At 33.4% G+C, this 17290-nt stretch overlaps 1 protein-coding gene across 5 annotated transcripts in view; it reads right to left on the minus strand.

Moving 5' to 3' along the window:
* LOC129789851 (P protein) overlaps window positions 1–17290 on the minus strand; it is a 37497-nt gene extending 20207 nt beyond the window's left edge. The window contains exons 1-2 of one of the 5 annotated variants that reach the window (XM_055826931.1): window positions 16925–17290; window positions 4838–5091 (exon numbers count right to left, since the gene is read on the minus strand). In XM_055826931.1, coding sequence (XP_055682906.1) covers window positions 4838–4917 — 80 coding nt within the window. In that variant the 5' untranslated portion in view covers window positions 4918–5091; window positions 16925–17290. Of the gene's footprint in view, window positions 1–4837; window positions 5092–8202; window positions 10679–16564 lie in introns of those variants that run through there. The other 4 variants (XM_055826933.1, XM_055826930.1, XM_055826932.1 and 1 more) reach the window with 4 other exon arrangements.

Genomic DNA, 17290 nt, shown 5'->3' on the forward strand with positions numbered 1-17290 from the left:
AAAAAAAGAATTGAGAGAGAAAATTTCACAAATTGCTTTTCACTTTTGATTTTGAAGAATAGAAAAATTCTAAATATTTCCGTTTTAATGTAAATTCCCATTCCGAACAAGAATGTTCTATATTCTTTTGTAGGAATTACATTTCTTCAGAATTAATCTCAAGTCTCACCCTAAAACACAACACACGAGCTGATAATTTTCCTTATACATTAATTTATATATGCCTATCAATGTTGTTACAAATAGATAAAAAAAATACATAGGAAACTGTTATTGTTTTGTATTAGCTTTCTTTCAACTGATCAATCTCATTAATGTTCTACTTCTACATTCAATACATAAGACGAGAGATAATCTGGGAGCGTTAGCACGTTTCTCTTCGGAAGTATCCAGGAAATTACTTCATTAGCAGGGTTCTTTCTCAGCTCAAAAATAATCAATATGTTCGAATCCTTATTAGAGATAGATGAGCTTGGCAAAAAAAATATTAAGAAAACAATGGGAGCAATTTTGGACAAAATAAAAGACAAAATATTTTGAAAATACAAAATATTTTGACATTAAATGTAATTTTGCACAAAATATTTCTCTAAAACTTTTGTAAATCTCTCCACAAAAGAAATTTTTGCAATTTTAGGTACAATAAAAGGTGAAATATTTTGAAAAACTGAAAAATTTTGACGTTTAATGCAATTTTAGACAAAAGACAAAAGATTTTTTGTGTCAATCTTTTGACAATCTTGTGAGAACGTCTCCACAAAAGATTTTTACAGGAGAATTGTAATTTTGCACAAAATAATTTATACATTACACAAGAAATATTTTGTGTTTTACAAGCATCTCGTCGAGGTGCTTTTATAAAATCAAAATCTTTTGTCAAACTGGTGTTTACGTATTGCATTTTTTAGAAGTTTTCTGTCATGTTTCCCGAAATAGCAATGGACAATAATGCAATTTCGGTTAATTGTGAAGCTTCGTGCAAAGGAAATTTGTGGAATGATATGAAATTCAGCCAATTTAGCTGTGTCCATTTTCCCTTTTCGCGGTGTTGGGCAAAAATCGCAAAAATGTTATGGAAAATTTCTGTGTCTTTCCGGCAAGAATTTGGGAGATCGCTGACAAGTTCTAACCCTATATAATCAGGATTTTGGGTCAGAGATCCCTTCCCTATGTTCCCGATGCGAGTTTTTATGTGCAAAAACGAAATATGTAGGGCTAATTAATGCAATAAATATGAGTCAATCAATTCATGTAAAACAATCATATTAGAGTGACTCATTAACATTTTCTTGGTGTTATGAAAATCGAACTGATGAGCTAAAAGCCAGATGGTTTTTTGGTCTTCTAAACATCCTTGGGGTACTTAATAGACTACACACATGCTTGACTTGAATTTCCATAAAAATTGATTCAGGTTCAGATTGTTCAATTGCCCCAAACGTAAACATAACCTAATAGGAATGTTATCTTCTTCTTATTTTTTCCATCTGTAAACTCTCCACTCGAAAGAAAAAACACGTCATAAAAGGCGACAAAATATATCAAAAGTCTCCCAAAAGATATTTTATTCAAAATTGCTCTTCATAAAATGTCTTTTGTAGACTTCACAAAAGACAAAATATATTTTATTTTGTCCAAAATTGCTCCCAATATCCGATGAAAAACATTCTTTTGACTGGTCTAAAAATAATCACGCTTTCGATAAATTAAGGGCTAATCATAGATGATTTCATTGACATTTCGTGGGAACTATTTAGGGCGCACGAGTCTATTTGGAGGCAAATATATTTAGCTTTTGTTAGCTATTTCAGGAAAATTTTTAGGGCGAATAAAAAAAATTATTATTGGGGGAAAGGATCAAAGGATTTTGGATTTCCTTTCAAGACGATGAACCTATTAATCTTAAAGAAATTAAGAAATTAATTATTCTTTTAGAAATTCTAATTTTAAAGATTTTTGAAAAAGTCCTGACAATATATTAAATCATTTGCATTTTTAAAAGACGAAAATATTAATGAAAAATCTATTTTCCTTCTGTTCATTAAACACTTAGAATTTTGATTTTTGTTCAAGTCGTAAAAACGTCTATCAGAGCTATTTATCTTGCGTTAAAAGAATAATAATAAATTCATTTACTCCGCGTTAAGAGAATAATTAATTTTTCTCTACAATCATGTTCGCAAAAATAGCCAATTCCAGCAAGTTTTGTTTACAAAAATCCATTAAATTGAAATTATGAAAAACATCACTGAATCGCCTTAACCCTTCCAAACCCCCCACAGATTATTTTTTATGCAAAATTCTTTAATAATATTTTGTTTAATGTTCTAGTTTACAAACAAAACCAATGCACTCCGTTATCAAGAGTCAGAATTTGCTAATATATTTCAAACAATTCCACAGCCTTGGGTTTCTTATCACGTTATGTTGGAAATATTAAATTTAAAGATTCGAGAAAAAATGTTTTTCTCAATGAAAACAAAACAGAGAAAAAATTACGGGCTGTGATTCTTTCTTCAGATGAAAGTCCAAGTGTAGTGAAGTACAATGATGGTCCAACAGAGTAAAGGGAATGTACTGGTAAGTTTCACTTACGGGCTGTGATTCTTCCTTCAGATGACAGTCCAAGTGTGGTGAAAATTGAGATGGATACATTTTTAGGAATGGCTTTCTCACGCAACGAATCACAGCCAACGCGCATGAGTAAGCCTTTCCCCAGAATTTACACGCGTTGGCTGTGATTCGATGCGTGAGAAAGCCATTCCTAAAAATTTATCCATCTCAATTTTCACCACACTTGGACTGTCATCTGAAGGAAGAATCACAGCCCGTAAGTGAAACTTACCAGTACATTCCCTTTACTCTGTTGGACCATCATTGTACTTCACTACACTTGGACTTTCATCTGAAGAAAGAATCACAGCCCGTAAGTGAAACTTACCAGTACATTCCCTTTTCTGCTGGACCATCATTGTACTGATATACATATGTACAATATTTATATTTTTATATATTTTTATATGTTTATATATTTTTTATGTATATAAAAGGCGCCCCGCTTCGCGGGGCGCCTAATAGTTTGTTTAAAAAATATGTGAATAGGTGAAAGTAATTGTTGATGTAACAAAATGGCAGAAGGCGGCCATTTTGAATTTTGAAATTAGTAAAATCTGATAGGTCATGCCCACTATACCTGTTGAAACTTCAATCAAAAATCCTCTATCTAGTACCGTTAAGCCGATATAAGGCAATATTACAACAATCGGTACATATGGAAACCTGTTTTGGTCTATATCTCAGAAACCGCGACATAAATTTTTTTTATTTTTTTTTGGTTAAAAGGTGTGTCTATCACCTACAACATACTAAAATTTAATCGAAATCTATCGTCCAGTTTTTGAGATATTAATCGAAAACTGGTCGAAAACTCATCGAAAATTTTGTTTTTGATTGTAGGCCCTCTAGCGGTAACTTTTGAAACTTCCTATGTATACATAATTGTAGACCTTCTTGAGATCTTTCATTCAAAACCGGTTTGGTTCAAATCGGTCAAGCGGTTTAGGAGTTATGGCCGACTTTCTATAAAACTCTATATTTGCTAAACCGCTTGTCCGATTTTTGGAAATGGGGTATTGTTGAAAAGGTCTTAAAGGCCCCTACAACATATTAAAATTTCAGACCTCTAGCTATAATAGAGGCTGAGATATAGCAAAAACAAAATTGAAAAAAATTCAAAATGGCGGATGCAGGGGAGGGGGGGTGAATTTGATATCATAGTTGGACGACTTCTAGTCGATAATTGAACTTTGCCGTTGACCGCAAGTCTCTATCTATTACCGTTCTCTTGTAATTGAGCTCCAAACTACGGACGGACGGACGGCCGGACGGACGGCCGGACGGACGGCCGGACGGACGGCCGGAAAAGTTTTTCGGCGCATACGTTTTTTGGAATGTGGGGACTCTAATTCGTGCTCATACCAAGTTTGAGCCCGATCCGACGACCTTGAGTTTTAGAGTGGACACAGAAGCTGTGCTATTCTTTTCTTCGAAAGAATCACAGCTAAAAGGGAAATTAAAATTTAAAGCAAAAGATAATTAAGGACCAAAAAATATCCTTATTTTTAAAAATTCAACAATTGAATAAAATTTAATCTTTGAAAGTTTTCTTGGAAAATTTTCCTCTCATTTAACCACCCCGGTAGGAATGCCTCCATTATTCTATTAGATATTATGATTAGCAATTAATTGTAATTAAGAATATTGAACGTCATTCACGCTGAAAAATGCAAATGCTCGTTGAATTCCATTCCGCGTGTGATTGTCAATATTTCTTGTTTCGCCTTCCCCCATATGCTGTGATATATTCTGCAAGAATTTACAAATAAAATCCCCACAATTTAACACCCATCAGCATATCAATCAATTGAAGAGACTCTAATTAATGCACACACTGTTCATTGAGAAATTTCTTGCCAGGCAGTGTCTTGAGTATATCTCCCCTTTTTGCCATCTTGGTGCAATCTTCTTGGCCACAATTGTGATTTATGGCCACGAGAATATCTTGGGATGATGATCAGGGATGACACTTTACGGAGGATCCCTTAATCATGGTGTACTGTATGTACACCCTATCATGCACAAATTATTTTGTTATTCAAATTGAGAGAAGGGGGTCATTTTGCAATATGAGTGCCAATTGAGAAATGTTATGCAAACAATTAGTTGAGCGAGTCTGGAGAGAAGATTGGATGATTAATGGTGATCTTGATACTTAATGTTTGAAGATCAAGACAATGAGGATCTTTTTTTTCTTATCCTAAAAATCTTCTTTACTTACTTTGGCTTCACAATCTCTTCAGAATTTCTTTTGCTTTTCTTCCTGCGAAATATCCTTTTGCCCGTTGCCTTAACCTTCATTGTTGGGCCGTTTGCTTATGCCAGTTAATATCTCAATTTCGTGTCTCACTTTCAAATCACTTTTGCAAACAAACTTTTACAACAATAAAACTGTTTGAGTTTGTCCATATAAACTCCCCGATCAACTATCCGTGATCGCTAAAAGTACTTCAATGTTCAAGCAGACATTGTTAACTGTTGAATGAAAAATTTCCATGTTTTTCCAATGTATTAAAATGCGATCGACATGAATTTTTTTCTGGACATGATTCACAGAAGATCGCAAAAACGTTAAATGATCTCTCATATGATGGGATTTTTTTTTGCAAAAATATTTTCTCAATTTGATTTAAAAACATATTGTGATCGTAAACAGTTTGTAAATTAATTTTATGACTTTCATTACCAATGTTTTTCAACTTAATTTGCACTTCTAGACAATCATAAATTCCCCATGCAATGCAGGTGTTTTTTTTGTAAGATACCGCTAATGATTCTTTTAATCGTTTTAATAATAATTTTAGCGCGAAAGGTACAAATTTGAAAGCTTCTTAGTTGTCAAGCCGCATGCTTGCTCAATATGTAATTAATAACTGATTCTATCTAGTTAATAAAACATTTACATTTCAATAAGAAATCTCCAGTGTAATTGCTCAATTTATTTATATCAAACCTATCAAACAATTTTATTGATTTCCGGCTTTTCAAACTATTATTCTGGTTCATTTCCATTTCAAACTGGTTTTTGACAATTCCAATGTTTATTTTTAAAGAATTTAATCGCTGGTTTTTCTTCATAAATCGAGGGATGGAACACAAGTAATTTATGTGTTTGATATTGAATGAATGAATGAAATTGAGAGTTAATCATGTTAATTAATCAGATAATAATTTGTTTTATGCAATAGTGAATTAGTTGGTATACCACAATCGTGGCATACCAAGTATTGTAATCGTCGGAAAAACCGACCACCTCAGATCGGGCTCAAACTTGATATGAGCACGTTTTAGACAACCCACATTGCGAAAATGGTGGTGGAAAAATTTTGATCCGGCCGGCCTGCCGGCCGGTCGCCCAAACTTTGCCTTATAATTCGAGAACGGTAACAGATAGAGACTTCCGGTTTGAAGTTTTCTATAGAAATGTGGGTGTAAAATTTCATTTTTTCGCATTTTCGAAATCCAAGATGGCCGCCGTCCGCCATTTTGAAATACCGTCGACCAGTTCCCTTAAAGTTAGAGGTCTGAAATTTTAGTATGTTGTAGAGCTCAGTGAGACGTTTTCATCAACAATTCATACTTGAAAATCGATCGAGCGGTTTAGCAAATATGGCGTCCTAAAGCAAAAAGTGTTTTTTCGATATAACTCGAGAACGGCTTGACCGATTTTGATCATCTTGGTATCAAATGAAAGGTTTCGATAAGCCCTACAAATGTCTAGAACATTTCAAGTTCCAAAAACATCCGCAAGAGGCGCTAAAAACAAAAACAAAAATTGCCTAACTTTAAGGGGTAATATCTCCGAATCCCCATTAGGCAAATCTTTTAAATTTTGATATGTTGTAGCCTGACTCAATATCTTTCACCAGTCCGAAAATGAAGAAAATCTATGTCGCCGTTTAGAAGATATGGCCATTTGAAAAATTCTTGAATTTGAAAAGTTCTAAAAGCCATATCTCTTGAACAGATTGTCCGATTTTGCTCAATTTGGTATCAAATTAAAGGTTTTGCAATTCTCTACAACTTTCTAGAACATCAGAAACCTCTAGAACCATTCCTTTAGGACGAAAAGTGCAAAAAAATGTTTTGGTAGACCAAAAACCGCCATTTTGTGTTCTGGAGGTGACCTTGAAATGTATCGAAATATATGTCAGATTATAGCTTATTTGAATACCTTTCCAAAACTAGTCAAGAAATTTCTGTATGTGCAATAGAACTTGAGATATAACCATTTTTGTCTTTCGAATTGATGAATTTCATAAAAAAATCACCTTTGCCTACTAATACTACTTAAAAATTAAATTACAACGCATAGACTGACCCATCCGCGTTGTGGTATACCAACTCTTATAACTGGACGCGTTATGATTGACTTTTTTCTTGAATTGTAAATTTCAATTAATTTGCCTTGATTCTCAATTCAAAATAGAGATTCTAATTAATTTATTCAATTGAAGATTCAACTTGAGCGTGTTTCTTTTTATAAAGTCAATTTAGTATGAGTTTTATTATTGAAAATTCTTCTTTTAACTGTGATTCTTTTTCTTTGGCTTAAGTCAATTAGAATTCTTTAAAATATTTTGAATATATACTTTTTTTTTAAACTTTTCTTTGCTTCAAATAAATTTTTAAGAGTCCGATTTAGGACAACATTTCAAAATAAATGAATTATAAAAAATATTTTTTCTATCTCAACTTATTCCTTAGTTCAAGAAAAATTGTAAACTAAGCATTAATGCTATTCAAAAGCGATTCATTCTTCTACAATCATTTCACATTTTCAAAGATATCAATTTCAACTATCTTTCTCCTCTCTCTCATTCACAGAATCCCAACTGATACGCTAAATGGGAAGCAGAACGAAATGTGGTTGGGAAACTAAATTCCTCGTGAGTGGATTTTAGGTACAATTTTATACTTGGAGACAAAAAGCGTGCCTGATGTTCTAAAATTAAGAGCATCGCATATTTATACCTTCGGACAAAGATTTTAAACGAGGTGCTCTTTCCAACATAATTTCGTTCTCATCTTGTCGAGGAAGTTACGCAAAACAACAAAAAATTAAAGGGAGAATTTTGAAATGTTTCGGGAAAATCCAATGGGAAATCTTTGGGGCAGAAAGTGTGTGATTAATTGAATTTCCTGGGCAATTTTATGTCATGTGATTGCGTTTTTGGTCTTTTTTTTGGGTAAACATGAAATGTAACATTCATTGGAGTGAAAAAAAAATCCACGGACGTATTGAATCATTCTCGAATGATGTGATTCTTAAACCTACATTTGATTGTATGGGGTCAGAGATCATTTAACAAAAAATATCATTTACAAAGCGAAAAGATGCCTCATTCAGTAAATATTGATGGAGATATGTTTCTTTTTATTTTTTTGGGAGCGAAATGGAAAATATTTTTGCAAAAGAAAATGTTGAAAAGGCCGCAAATTAATTCTATGAAATAATTGAATTTTTCTTTATAGAATTTCCACGAACTTTAGACACAATTTCGTCCATTTATTCTCATTTCCGTATTTAGAATTTTCGCAACAATTACTCCACCGATCAATCCTCAATCAATTAATGTGAATCACCGCTTGATTTTCTTCTCACACGATTTTTCCCTCAACGTTATTTTTAATTCAAAAAATTATCCTCCTTTGCGCCTTCAAAACTCACGCACATTCACGCGCGCACACACATTTTCCACGCCCGATCACTTTCTCACAGTGTTTAGTTCACGTTTTAGCAAAAATTTTGTGGTAGCTTTACTTTTTGCACCAAGAAATAATCTCCGCACACACCTTGTCTCGTCAACTTTCCTTGTTGCAAATGCACCACAAACCATTCAATGCACCTCCTCTGTGTGCTTCAATGAAACTCTAGAAGATCGAGAAGATCGCGAAAGTGTCTCTCTAAAGAGTTTCTTCTTCACACAAATTTTTTTTTTTCGAAGGAAAAAATAATAAATTCACATGGTACAATTTTTTTCCTTGTGCGCTCAAACAATGGAGGAAAATAAATCCAATTTGATGAAAACCACTAAAATTATATACAATGAGATTGAGGGAAAATTGCACGAGAAAAACAGTTAATTGATTGACGATTGGCAATACACGGCGTTTTACAGAGAATTAATTTGCACAATTTTTCTTCTCATACTTTTTCCTCCTTCTTTCTCCATCGAGAAAATGCTTCTCCGGATTTGCCACAAATTTTCTTTTAAATATTCTTTCCTTTTGAAAATCTTTCGAAAAACAAATCACTGATTTTTTATAAATTTTTCTACCAAATTGAACACAATTTTTTTATCCCAGAGGGAGACAAAATAATTATTTAGTTGCACCCAACACTCGTGGTCCAGTGAGAAAACGCAATTTTAATTGAAATGGGATCTGCTCACAGCAGAAGTTCGACACGGAATGTTAGTCGACTATGTGGTGGCGATGTAACCAACCAACTGCGAATTTCTATATAACGACTTTTCTATATGTACAACACACACCGCATATACAATATTAAAACCGAGAGGCGCCTACATAAAAATCTATATACAAGCACAGAGTGATCGACGGACGATCCATGTTTCACGAACTGATCGCGCGCCTTATCCAAACACTCTCCGCATGGTATTTAGCTCTTGTAGGGAATCACACGTGGAAGGTCACCTGAAGAAGTCTCGCAAATTGGGCTTTTTTTTTTTGGAAATATTCTTGCTTTTGCGCGCGCGATCGCGCCCCGGAAAAGCACATAACTCCAAACGAGTTAAGTGGACGATGGAATTCCATAAACATTTACTTTTTACCACGATCGTCACATTTTCATGTCAATCAAAACATCTCCAGGCGATCCTCTCACAAATATTTACAAATTTCCACACAAAAACACACGATCGCGCCCCATATTGATCACACAATTGCAATTGTGCAAAATATTGATTGATCTCCATCCAATCGGCTAAACAAAAAAACACCGCGAGTACTAACCTAGACACAAATTGAACACCAAATTGCCGATCGTGAACTCGAGATGATCGCCAATGTACAAAATAAGATCAAGGGAGTTGAATGATCGCTTTTTGGTTCCAAAAGCCGCCATTGATTTGTGCGCGATCAATGCCCCAGCGCAAAAATAACCCCCCATCAATCACATAGAATTTTTCTATCCATTCAGAATGAAATAGTTCTCAAGATTCAGGAACTAGCCAACTGTCGTCACAAACTTCCTCATCTGGATCCCGACTAGTAATTTATTAGAAAAATTTATTAAAATAGAAAAATTAATTGAATCATCAGCACAACTTAATGAGGCTTCTCGCTGAGGGAATTTAATAGATAAATTACCAAGAGTGCAGAGATAGAAGACAAGCATTGTAGTGGGTGATTTCAAGTACAGGAAAGCCTTCGCACTTGATCGTGTGATAGCAACAATGTTTACAAAACTTTTCACATTAAATGGATTCCCAACACGCCATCGTGAATGAAAATGGGTGGAAAGAAAAAAAAAAAGAGAATAAAAGAGTCCAAAATAAATCTATTTTGCCAGAATTCAGATCAAAAGGGCTATGGGTATGATGGCTTGCGTGATTTTTATGTAAAATACATAATGTGAAAATGAATTGATTTTCCGGATGTAAGAATTTCTTGAATAAATTAACGACAAAAAGGGCTAAATTTTGTCAGGGGAAATTTTTGAGAAATAAAGTTAAATTTTTTTGTAATTTTTAACTCACGAAGTTTTTAAAAAATAAGTTGAAAATAGAATCAATAAAAGTCTGGATCTCTCACTGGCAAATAAGAATTCTTGAAAATTAGCTTTAAGGTTAATAAACCCCGCCCATATTGTAACTAATTTTGTGTAGTATCAAGCATATGCTTCATAAACAAAAATAATTCAAATAATTTTTCATTGCTGCCAATAGAGCCCTAAAAATGCATAACCCCCTTTCTGCAAAATAGAAACATTTTTCACAAAAGAATGTGCATTAAAAACGGAAATTTTCGCGTTAATTTATGTAAGTTATGTGCTACAAATAACCTATATTTATTTATACCTACAATGCGGAGGAGGCTCTCCATAAACTACAATCGTGGGAAATTATTTTTTGCTGTTGCAAACTTGTGTATGGGCATCTAAACTTTTTGATCATATCGAAATTTTATCATAATGAATGCATCTAGATTTTTGGTCAAGATTTATTTTCACTGCGTCATGTCTCTGTGGGACCTTGAAAAAAAGAATCTTATTGTGTTGCAAAAAAATGCTTCTCTTTGTGTTTTATTTTTTTTATGTAATCTCTGTGCGACAAAATGATCCAAACTCTGCATAATTATGTATTTGTTGGGAGGGAATTTTTGCATCTTCAGGTGTGAACAATTGTGAGACTGTACGGGTGAGCCCTCACTGTGAAAGCTCTTGAAAATCCATTAATTTTCAATCAAAACTACATGTTTAAGAGGTAGAGCGCTTTATAATAAATTAAAGACCTTCATTTCTGTCACCAGACACCTAATTGCCAGAAATTGCCAACATTATAGTGCAAAATTGACTTGAGCAGACAATGGACCGGTTATGCGGATACCGATGGCGTCCCAGAAAAATTGTCCAAATTAAACATATACCACAACTATATTATTTCATCCACGAAACCACCGCAATTTTCTCCACATTTTCCACATCACAGAATCAATGGGGCACGTGGGGTCAGAGGGAGGTGCTTTTGCTTTTCATTCGCCCCCCTGGACAGTTGATTTTTTTTATTTCAAGGCAACAGCACCAAAAATGTGAGAGCAATTTCGCCATGGAAACACAACCTGAACACCACGGTTAGTGATAACGAGGCATTTCAGCGGCTGGTCAGCTTTTATATTGAATTGTTTTGGGAGCAAAAATGAGGAGGAAAAAAATCTCTCTCTATTATCATTATAGGTAGTATGACGAACTGACTAATTAATTTTAATGAAATACATTTTCTTGGCCATCACTGTGTGGATTTTTTATTATTATCAATCCCTCCGGAGGATTTTGCGGAAAAATTTTCCATTAATTTGTATAAATTACTGGTGTATTATTTTGTAGAATTTTCGAAAGAATTAATTTAATGAGAAGCACCACCGGGAAGTTTAATTAAATTAATTTTAAATTAATCAGAAAATTCTCCTAGCTTCATAACGGTCGCAAAAAATAATTCAGTAGAGCATGAAATTTTGAATTTGTACAAAAAAAAACATATTGTTGACAAATAAGCGCTTAAATGAATTTATGTCTTATCGCAATTGCTTTATAAATTAATGTTCTAAGATAAAAAAATGAAAAGAATGTTTACGCTTAATTGAAATTTAACAAATCTCCATTCAGGTTTTATTGAGAAAAATTCTAATTTTGTCATATGCTTTAGCAAAATCTTAATTGGAAAATACATATGAATCAGAGAATTTTCTAAGAAGCAATTGCAAACAGGGAGGCAAAAGTTAATTACTTGACTAATGCAAAAATGTAAATTGGAAATGAATATTTATTTTATGAATTTCAATTTTGTCAGAGATTTCTCGGAGATTTATATTTTTTTCTTTGCTAAAAATATCCTCCCATTTTATATTTAGGAAAAAAATGAAAATCGTGTGTACGCCAAGGATTGCAACATATTTTGCAATCAAAATGACGAATGAATAATTTAAAATTAATTTTTGATTTGAAATTCTTTAAGACATCATTCGGGAGTCTTCGTCTTTCTTCTTATTGGTTCGTTACAATTCGTTCTCACTCGCCTTGGAATTAATTGTCAAATTCAAACATTTGTCATTTATTGAAAATTAACGGCTCTAACGGATTCTCCAGATAATTTGTATTTAATGAAAATGTACAAAGTACTCAAGGAAACTTCCTCTTTCCCAGTAAGTGGTCGCAACTTATTTTTGAAGTGATTTAATATTAATTCAAAAATATATTTACCCCACTCAGACAATGTCCACTAGAAAAATGTACGATCGATATAGACACGTTGGAGCAATTCAATCAGACTTGGAAAAGTTAATTGAGTGTGAAACTATTGAGAGCAAAAATAATGACTATTTTATTATCAAAAATATTGCCACATTCTGCATTTTGCGTCATTGTTTCCTTATTTCATGAAATTACGACAGCAGATACTTTTTTTTATAGTGATCTGTATGGGAAATGATTTCCCAACTTCTATTAATTTTTTAAATATGTTTTTTCTATTGTTCTTAAAGAGTTTTCATGCGCAAATAATTTTTGAAAAGGTAGAAATAAATATTTTTGGGAATCCCCATAGGGTGGATTAATTGAAGTGTCCCAAAATTGATATTTTGATTTTGAAAACAATTTTTTTGCTGTCATTTCAGCTCAGAAACAACATTTTCTATCTTAATCATTGTAAATGAATTTTAAAATGTAATAAATAAAGGCATTTTCATGAATTTTTAATAGGTCAACCTTCAAAAGCAACATAAAGAAGGGAAGTTGAGTTGCTTACTCAAAGGTGAGAGAGACAGATTCAATTTCAATTTCAATGTATAAAAGCCAGCAAAACACTCAACCTGTGTCAACTTTTCTCTTCCCATGAGACATGACTTATTTCTTTTCAATTTTAGGATGTCTTTTTAAACTCCTCGTGGCGTCAACTTAAAAAATTCAAATACCACCCACTGACGTGCGCGTGTGGCGGGCAAAGAAACTTCGGGGGGTGTGTGCTTTTTTTCCTTTTTCAGAGTAGGTTGAAAATGTGAGAAACAGGGTCAATGTTGAGGGTGGAGAAAACATAAATTCCGTATAGATGTGTGGAGTAAAAAAATCGATTTAACATGAACGATGAGGGGGGAGAAAAGACAGACTCTTCCTGTGATATGTACATATGTATGTACGAGAGTTCCCTTCCATCGTCGCAGTGATAACGCGTGACGCTGATGACGAGTCAGTGAGCTATTTAATCAATTAATAAAACGCCTCTCCACCACCCCTTTTAGCGGGCACCTGGGCGATCGATTCAATTAGATTTTCCGACTCTCTGGCGCGCTATATTTAGTGCAAAATACCACGCGGAGGGGTGACGCCTTACAAAGAAGAAAAATTATTTTTAGGGATATGTAATTGTGGAAATGATGGCGTGTGCCTTCGAATTGATCCATTGCGAAGACGCGCATTCGGGTCCCATTTGATTGAGTAAGATGATCAATATAATTGGCAATTGCTAACACAGCATCCATGCCATAGAGCTTCAAAAATAATCACTGTCAATTAAAACATTGCGAAAGACAAAATAATTAACTTGGTAACAATTCCTAATTAAGAAAATTCTCTCATTTTGGGTTCTCATCTCCAATGAATTGAATCATCTTCATCATTTGATGATTGGGGCTATCTCTTGTGAAATGTCCATGTCGCGTGCCATGGAAATTGATCTTCTTAAGCATCATTTGAAAAACAAAATAGAAAAAGGAGAAGAACCTCCTCATCATATCTCATTTACATCAAATTGATCTCACTTGAACTTGTAATGTATTAAAGAAAAAATCGTGTGCCAACCGCATATGGAATAATTATTAATTTTTCTCAAAGGGGATTCTTCTTTATTAATCATTTGCCTTTGAGAGAAAAAAATAAAACTCCAACGAGGAAAAATGCCATTTCTGGGCAGCTGCAGACAATTTACTTAATACGCTGTTGTTTCCTCACAGCGCTATTGTCGTATGTAATTAGATAAATTGAAATATCAATATAAAAATGTGTGGTATCTGCAACACAAGGTAGTCCGCTTCAAATGTTCATTATTTTATCTGCCAAATTTCTTTAAGAACTCTTAAAGAAAATGCGTTGAAATTCTTTAAAAATCACATTGTAAAAATTTCTTTGGATTAAAAGAATCTATGTGAAAGATTTTGATTAAAAAATATAGTAAAAATATGTTTATTATTTGATCGATAAACACAATTTTAAGGCATTAAGACGTTAACAAAAATTAATTTTCAACTAATACGAAGCAATAAGAATTTTTCCCAACTTCAACAGTCTAATTGACCCACCCTGTGAACGAATAAAATTGTTTTCACATCAATCAAGAAAAAGAATTTTTATGCAATAGATGAGTAAATTTTTTTTTTGCACACTCGGCGCAGAAGTTGTTTGCATTTTAATCAATTTTTCCACTGTGACCATAAAACTTAACCTAGACCTTTTTCGCGCGTTGGCTTTCCCGAGAAAAAAAATGGAATTTCCATGGAAGTGACTCGCCCGTGTCAGAGGTTAACAATAGTTCTTTGCGGGTGTGTTTATGGTGCAATATTGGGATGATTCCACTCCCCCCGTACGGCTGGGCAAACAATCAATTTTTCCGGCGATATTTTTCTCGCATGAAGGTGGGTGGACAAACAACTATTGGGCAAATAGAGAGCAAGAAAAAAAATTTCTCCCCCCAATTTACCCATTTGCCATTGATAAAATACCAATTGACCACGACTTATTTGCCAATTTGCCAGGAGAAAAGCTCGCCCCCCCGAAAACTTTCCAAGAAATACTTTAAGCATCAATTCAAACACCACAGCTTGAGGTCGAATTTGTGCACAATTGAATAAAGAGCTTTTTTAAAAACTTTTTTTTGGATTTTGAATGAAAATTGACCTTTCTCATCAATCAAAAAAATCACACAATTTAGAGATTTTTATGGAAATTTCCACTCTGTACAGTTTTTTCCCTCCAGTTAAATTCTTTCAAATACAAAATCTATTTTAAGTCTCTTTTTCAACATTTTCGATTGATTTATCCAACCAAGTACATGAATAACTTTGGAGCGTCTTGAATAAATTAACAAAACGAAAAAAAACAAGGTGAATAAGTTTTAGTTATGCGAGATTAATATTTGCTTAAGAATTTAAGGTTTATCTCAATAAAAATGTTATTGACCGCGTATATATTTTTTAACCACATTTGTGTGCAATCTCTCATATAAAGTGAAAGTTAAAGAATCGCAATGATTTTGAACTTTTCGCAACATAGATAGTCCTTGTTTTAAATGAGGCATAAAAAGTTTTTATTAAAAATCTTTGAAATAAATCCGTATTGTTTATTCAATAAACATTAAAATGAATTAAATAAATATAAAATAATTTGAGTTTATTAATAATTTTTCAGAATTAACAAGTTTCAATACAAATATATTAATTTCCAGAGTTGATTTATTAAATTATGCATGAGTGTATACGCATAGAGGATAAGCTTCTTTAATTTTAGTTTGATTAATTATCAAAATCTAAGCAGTTTCTGTTAATCTATTAAATGAATCTGATTGTATTTTTGCCTAAATATTATTGAAAAACTTTTATTTACCAATCATATGTAGTAGAAGCTTATGAACCATGTGCACATAGAGCATTGAAATGTATTATTTTACTATTAAGAAAATAATTTATTTCTTGATAATCTGTTAAATATCAAGCAAATACAAAGCATGATTTCCATACGTAAAAATAGCTTTCAGAATGAAACTGATTTGTGAAAACACATGAAGCTTATGCAGCATAGAATTTTGTTCTTATTAAATTAGTGGATTTTTTACAGTCATATAAATTTTTCAGAAGTTCCCAAAGACTTTTAATGCTTTGAATTTTTATTCTATTATTGTTTTTAAATCTTGTTGATTAAAAAATGGAAAATAATGCTCATGAAGCTTATGTGCTTGAAGCATAGATAATTCATCAACTCCCTCCAAAACTATCTCATCTCATTACTAACCCGAAATTCCCCGTAAAATCAACAAAATAATTATTAAATAGTTCACTTGAACTTTTTCTACGCACCATTAATTCGTGGAGCAAAAACAACTAAACCATTTTAATTACGATAATTGATGACACAAATTTGAGGGAAAAATTAAAACGAAAAAAAAACAATAACAAGCACATTGGAGACAACACTCATATTTTTCGATTTAATGAAACTCACGGTGAATCATGGCTGTTATGGGAAGAATCATCAGATTCCGGTGGTACTCTGACGAAGGCAATGCGGGATCGGGATGTTTCTGGCAGTCTTAAACTATTCGGCATGATGCGGCACTTGGCTTCTTCTACTTCCCCGCCAATTGGTTCAAATGATTTATGATGCAGCAATGAGATTTTGAATCACTCACCAATGGGATGATCATAATATTATTTATATATGCTATGGCGTTCTATGGCGAAATGACAAACTCATCGTAATGTTTTATTTTATTAAGGGTGAGTGGGGGAGGGTTTTCTTTTTGAATAAATAAATAAAGAATAAATTTTTATATATAAATTATAAAACGGCTAATAAATGTACTTCTCCACAACACAGCAAAATCACTCAATAAACGCCGTTAATCATTGCACTTTGTTCCTCAGCTGCCACACCATTTACTCTCTTGTTTGAACAGTTTATCACGAATATTCCGGCACATTTGATTGCGCTATATGTGGGGGCTTTTTTTCCTGCCCAACACCACGCACCCGCTTTTGGGCACAAGTTTGGCGGGAAAATAAATTCCAAACCCCTTCCGCGAATGTTCGCGGCACTACCGCAAGAAAGGGCCCCAAAAGCACAACGAAAGGCGCAATGAAAAGCTCTCAAGGCGACTTTCACGGTGACACTGCTTGTGGGTTTGCCCTCAAAACGTGTGAACTTCACCAGACATCGTGTGGCACTGGA

Source organism: Lutzomyia longipalpis, chromosome 2 (assembly GCF_024334085.1).
Source record: "Lutzomyia longipalpis isolate SR_M1_2022 chromosome 2, ASM2433408v1".
Classification (NCBI taxonomy): Eukaryota; Metazoa; Arthropoda; class Insecta; order Diptera; family Psychodidae; genus Lutzomyia; species Lutzomyia longipalpis.